The sequence below is a fragment of the Buceros rhinoceros genome, unplaced genomic scaffold (assembly GCF_000710305.1).
Source record: "Buceros rhinoceros silvestris isolate BGI_N320 unplaced genomic scaffold, ASM71030v1 scaffold8456, whole genome shotgun sequence".
NCBI lineage: Eukaryota > Metazoa > Chordata > Aves > Bucerotiformes > Bucerotidae > Buceros > Buceros rhinoceros.
In genome coordinates, this window is record NW_010418145.1 from 1 (window position 1) to 6,535 (window position 6,535).

Sequence of the window (6,535 nt, forward strand, 5' to 3'; positions counted from 1 at the left end):
AAGCGGGCTGCAGCGGTGGCATCGCTTACGGGCTGGGCGGGCCTGCTGACTGTGTCCGGCGCACTGCGCCCTCCGTGCTCCTGTTGGAAGCCGCGGTGGCGCCTGCCCAGCCGGTGGGACGCTGCTGTGACACGGAGAGTGCTCGTGGACGTCTGCACCCAGCGCAGAACTCTTAGAAACTGCAGCGTGGCTCAGCGCTGCGAAGCTGGTAACTGTGGAGAGGAAAAAACTGAAGCATTTAGCTATGGGAAAAGGTAGTTTTCAGGAAGATTGTAAAAGAAAGAAGAGACAGAAAGCTAGAGGAAGGCTGTAGTTGCACAAAAAAAAAAAATTGTATGTGTGTCGTTTTGTTTTTTTTTTTTTTAAGGGCAGCCAAAGTTGATAATGAAAGCAATTAGTAAATAGCAGGAAGTGACAGGAAGTGAATATGTAGTAGCAGAATTGCTGTGCTGTGTGAGTTGTTGCTCTTGCTATCTGTTGACCCCATTGGTACAATTTCAGACTAATAAATATGTTTGTAACTGTGCATCTCTTCTAGAGTAGAGTTCAGGAATCATGAATTTTAGCTACTATAGTCCTCACGTTCATAAAAAATGTACAGTAAGAATTCATTTAAATAACTTATATTCGATTAATCAGGGTTTTTTTTTTTTCCCCTGAATGTCCAGGTTAACTCACAGATTTAGATCTATTTAAGGATAAGACAAAATATTTGTTTTTCATAGGCATCCAGATGAGCCACTAAAGAGAATTTTAAGTTCCAAGCATTAGGGCCAGTGTCTTGCCCAGAGGGATCCTAGTCAAGATTTGGACCCACTATGGATTACCATGACAGAAATAATTATTATTCTTTTTGAGGTACAAGTCCTGCCCGAAAACTTGAGATGGCCTCTGGACTGCTGATGCTGCAGCTCTGGAGGGCACCACTGAATTTGTGTGGCTGGGTTCCACACGAGGTGCACGTGTGTCTTCCCCCGCTCATTCAACGTGAAAAAGAACACTTTGCTACAAATTAGTTTCTTTTTTATCTTGTGTGGTCGGGTCAAAATCAGAAAGTGCATTGGAGGATGGATACGTACTGTGTTTAGAAATTTATACTGATGCATATAAATTATCAGAGCTGCTAACTGCATTGTAGTCTGAGTGCCAAATGTGTTCCGAGCTCATGGAGAGGCCTGAGAGACTTTGTTTATACTGGCTAGAGAATTCATGGCCCATGAATTGAGTTAAAGACTTCTCTTAAATTATGCTTAAATATGGATCTTATTAAATCAATTTCTGTAACAGTTTAGCCAGCTAGTGTGGAAGGTCATCTTCTGTCTGTGATATTTTTGTAGTCCTGTAAGAATCTGAGACCAGAATTGGAAGGAGAAATAAATTGAAGAAAAGGAGGTTCTTCAAAACAATTCAGGATGATTCTACATAACATTAAAAAGAACTCAAACTGCTAAACCAGAATGTGCTGTGAAGAAAGTATCAAAGTTAATTTATTCAAAGTTTACTTTAATTTTCTTGCTCTGATAGAAGGTCTCAACAGCAATTAAAAAGGAGGAAAAGGCAGAGTATTCTTAAGATATATACATTTTTCCTACTCCTAAAAGACAAGAAAATGTCTGGATGTTTCTGAGGGATGTATTCAGCTGCTTTGGACTATATATATATATATAAAAAACATAGATAGCTGCTCTCTGTATAGCAAACAGTCAATGTTGAAAAAAATAATATGTTTCTAATCTTTAGAAATGAGTTGCACAATTGAAAAAGCCTTAGCAGATGCAAAAGCACTGGTGGAACGGCTAAGGGAACATGACAATGCAGCAGAAGCTCTTATTGAGCAGACTACAGCTCTTAACAAGCGCGTTGAAGCAATGAAACAGGTTTGTTTTCCAGCTTTGTTTACTCCGTTAAAAGAACAACTTGGAAACACATAATTTAAAATAATTTTTGTGTGCTACTGTACAACGTAGAATCAGTATGTTAATCGATTAATCCTTTAATACCATACTAAGTATTTTCGTTGTAAGTGTGACTATGATCTAAAAATAGGTTGTTTATATATTTAGTTTGATCCTGTGAAATATTTAAATATTGAAAACTAGCATTTATTTGAAGAACACTGATAGAAATAGGGTTGGTATCTTACAAACCATTGTGGCGTCTTGCTCTTCTGTGAAATACTGCCTGTTATATTGATTTCAACATGCATGTTTTATCATACAGAGGCCCTGTCATGCCTTTTTTCTGTTCAGAATACTTCATCTTTTCACTATCTCCTTTTGTTTCAAAGTAGCCTCCTAGGCTTTTGTGTGATAATTTCCATTCTTCTGATGTTAAGCTATTCAAGGCATGTTGTTAAATTGTGACTCACTAGAGAACGTCTGGAAAAACATAAAGGTGCCTACTGACTTTGCGTATGGGAGGTCAGTATGTCATTTTGGTAGAACACAGTACGTGTTAATGTGCCTGCATGTGCTTCATCCCTGTAAGACTGGTCATGCAGAGGCTTCCTAACTCTAAATCAAGGGTTAAATTTACCCATTTGTTGTGAGTCGGGATCCATTCGTTCAGGTCTCTGTGACTTACACCCACACTGCCTTGTGCTTTACGGTATTGGGAAGTCGCAGTAAATAACTAGAGGTTAATACCTCAAGGTTTTTCTTTACCATGGGTATATCAGTTTTAAATTACTTGATGGTGAGTTTGACCTGCACTAATTGAAGGTTATATAATGCCCACTACACACGTCTGAGGTATGGAACTTGTTTATAGAGAAAGGTGATACTTTTGTGTCTCTGAAGAGCAGTATGTTAGCAATACCTTCAGCAGTGGTTTTGTTTGTTTGATATTATTATTGAAAAGCAAGCATTATCTTCTTGATTACAGACTTTGGCTGATAGTAGAACTGGTCCTTTGTGACTTGCTGAGTAATGCTTGCCTTCGGTTACTCAAATCCGTTGTGGTTTGTTTTTGGGTTTTTCTTAATAACTAGTACCAAGAAGAAATTCAAGAGCTCAATGAAGTAGCAAGACATCGCCCTCGGTCAACGTTAGTGATGGGTATCCAACAAGAAAACAGACAGATTAGGGAACTGCAACAGGAAAACAAAGGTAAAGTGTGAATATTCTATCCTTTTTGAGTTCCAGCCTGCACCACTGGAATCAGTGAGACTTCCAGCATAGGTGTACTCTCAAATTGTTGTAGCAAAAATTTTTTCTTCTAATCTCAATTTGTCAGTTTAACTGATCACAATGCAATCTAATAGAGGGTCATAATGTCCAGCCGCTGGGACTATGATTAACAAAAGCAGAGTTGTGGAAAATTACTTTTTCAGTCTTTATCTCATGTTCAGTACAAGTGAGGAGATAAAAAGAACTTAATTCTGCAATATAGGTATCTATTCGGAAATGTGTTTCCTAAATAACTGATCTAGGAGCAGTCAGGACGAGTTGTAGTGTAGGTGCAGTGGTAGAATTCCATCCGGAATTCTGTACATCAGCAACGTACTGTTCCTTCTGGACTACCTTAGGTATTCTAACAATTACATTTAGCCAAGGATTCAGTGACCTTGATTCAAATGAATCTTATCTTTTGACTTAGTAAATTTTGAACACAAGCATTTTTTAACTCTTATTTTACCAAGCTCCAGATTAAAACAGTTCCATAAACTTCTTTCTAGCATTTGTACAGTATTGCTTATAGTGGCTACAGAAAAGTTCCTCAGCTATGCTCAGGATGACTTACGTCAGTTAAAGGGACGGAATGTGAAGTCGTATTAACAAAAGTGGCAGTCACCACTGAAGACATTTGCAGAGCCTACGTAGATTTTATGGTGCAAGGAGAGAGGACATTCAATTAAGGACTTATTTCTGTTTTCTCAAGCTGAAGTATTTTTGCATTTTGTTCCAGTTCTTCTCTATTAAACTTTAACTGAATTTAAAATTATGTTGGTAGAACTACGCACATCTCTCGAAGAACATCAGTCTGCTTTGGAACTCATAATGAGCAAGTACAGAGAACAGATGTTTAGGTTGCTTATGGCAAGCAAAAAGGATGATCCAAGTATAATAATGAAGCTAAAAGAGCAACACTCCAAGGTAATAACTTCTTTGGGGTTTTTGCCCTTGGTTTTTTTTTTTAACTAACACTTAAGTTAGTTTGTAGTGGATCAGTTCAAAGTGTACTTTGTCTCAGTTTTTATATCATTGTCCTAACAAATCCTAGTATTTATAATCTGGTCCATGACATATGAGCAGAAAACTTGGTCAGTTGAATAGGTCACCCTTACTAGCTTCTCAGGTTTTTTAAGGTTTTAACAAGTAGCATTTCATTACTATATCTGCTTAACTTACTTTTATTTCGCTTCGGTCTTCAAGGCAACTACCCTGTTTTACTTACACATCTCAGTAATAAATTTTAAAAAATATTTTAAAGGCCCTTTTGAATATTGAATAACTGAACATACACTTCTCTTTCTTGCTTCAACCCTTGGTTCTTGTTTCAACACTGATCAAGATTGCTAAGTAGAATCCAGGGCAGCCCGAGATGTTTGAAGGATGCTAGAAGTTGGTGGTATTGGGTGTGCTTTATTTTACAGCTTTTGAAAACTAGGAAAGCAAAGTGCTATCATCAACATTTTTGTAAGCTGTCATAAGTGAGACATACAGGAGTATTCAGCAGCTTCATGTAACAGTGATATATGTTTTTCTAACATTAATATATAGTTTAGGCTTTTTAAATGTATTTTCATGAAAATTCATTATTCTAGGTCATTAGCAGATCTAAACAGAAGCTTTCTAACGAAGTAGTATATGACATTTTAAATGAAGCATAATCATTAGAGAGCAGCTGTGTAGACAAACATTAGTTCCAAGTGTTTAATAATCTTTGACCTCAAAAAACTAAGTCTGCAAAGCAGAGTTTGTGTCTGCATACTGGGAAAACAGAGTTCAGGAATTTGATGCTTTTTTATCTCCTTACAAAATCATGTGTATGTAATTAGTGCCATTGAAATCAATGGGAGTACTTAGATTGATGTGAAAACGTTTACTGGATTAGAACTATAACTTTACCTTTATCTTTTATTTTTTTCTCCTAAAAAATGACAGTTATATATCCTTCTCAAAAGAAGTTATCTTAGCATATAGTGTAACATATCTTACAGACTCAGGAGTCCAAGGCAAGAGGGTAAAGTTATATCCAACCTGAAAGAGACTTTGCAATTTCATTTAGGAACACTTTTTGAATTAAAAGCTATTATCTTTAGTGCATATTTACAAAGGATTATTACAAAACCATTGATTTCTGCAGATCAACAAGCACCTCCATTAAATAGAAAAATAATTTCTTTTAGCAATGTTGTATGCAAGAGAAAAGTTTGTGTGGGTAGTAATGACGCTGATCTAAGTGTGCTGTTTGAAATTGCTCAGTTGAAACAAGGCCTGAAAATGTGTGGGGTTTGTTTTTTTTTCTTTCTCTTTGGAGAAAAAAACCCAATGTATGGCAAACGAAAAGGCAAGAGGTACAAAGGGTGTTCATGAATATTTGAGGTTCTCTTCATGAAGAAGTACTTTAATTGCATTCTTTGGTATTACAGCATCTAAGTTTTACACATCTGCCATCCAGAGTGGTTTCCAGCTGTTTTGGGCTTCCAACAGAACCTTATATTTTTGTGTTAGCATCTGATCTATGTTAGTGACTTCGGAAGAGGCCCTAAATCATATTGATCAAGAGGACACGTAAGCTGGCAAAATAGGAAGTAGGGAGGACAGGAGGCTAACACTAACACCTTCCCAGCCCCTCTCAAGTGTACATCCTTGCCAGCTCATTCTGTTACCACTGATCACAGCTTCCTTTCAGGATAAATTTAAGTCTTCATTGAAAAAAATGTTTCATGTAATAACCTTCCCTGGAAACTGAGAAGAAACTAAAGATTTACAGCAAGTTCTACCCCACCTGCCGCACCAATGTGAGTGGGCATTTAATGAGTAGACAGCTAAACCATAGCTTTGGCAATTGGAATGGCAGAGATGAAAGGATGGGAAGGGCTTATGTTCATTTTGGTAACATATATTTGGTTTGGTCAAATAAAGGTTATGTTTCCAAGTAAGGCAGTTCTTTATGGTAGTTTAATAATTTCTTGTAGTATAAAGGCAAGCTGATAATCTGCTACATATGTAGACCTCCAGTCAAACTCATAGCTTAAAGGTGGGATTTAACTTTAGTTTATACTATTTTTCATATCAGTCCTACTGTTCTTGTCTTCCCTGTATTAGTAACTTGGGAATTTTGTCCAAAGATCAGGTCAGACATGGATAGGTTGTTATGATAGTAGAGTTGGAATAAAAGACAAGTTGAGGAAAAGACAATGAAAAATAGAAGCTTTTGGAAATGCTATTGAAATATTTGGCTTAGCTGAAAAGCAACGAATGCCAAAGGCACAGGCACTTTATCTAGAACTGCAGAGTAAAATAAGTAGTGACCCTTCAAGCATTTCCTGCAAGTAGGTTGGCCAGTGAGAAAATAAACCAATCTGCTG

The 6,535-nt window shown here is 37.1% G+C and overlaps 1 protein-coding gene across 1 annotated transcript in view; it reads left to right on the forward strand.

The window, feature by feature from the left end:
* The first annotated feature begins 1,742 nt into the window (after nucleotides 1-1,742).
* The window catches only part of FGFR1OP2 (FGFR1 oncogene partner 2), a 7,072-nt gene continuing 2,279 nt past the window's right edge, over nucleotides 1,743-6,535 (forward strand). Inside the window, exons 1-3 of the mRNA XM_010138422.1 lie at nucleotides 1,743-1,877; nucleotides 2,990-3,107; nucleotides 3,952-4,094. Of these exons, the coding sequence (XP_010136724.1) occupies nucleotides 1,743-1,877; nucleotides 2,990-3,107; nucleotides 3,952-4,094 (396 nt within the window). The remainder of the gene's footprint in view (nucleotides 1,878-2,989; nucleotides 3,108-3,951; nucleotides 4,095-6,535) is intronic.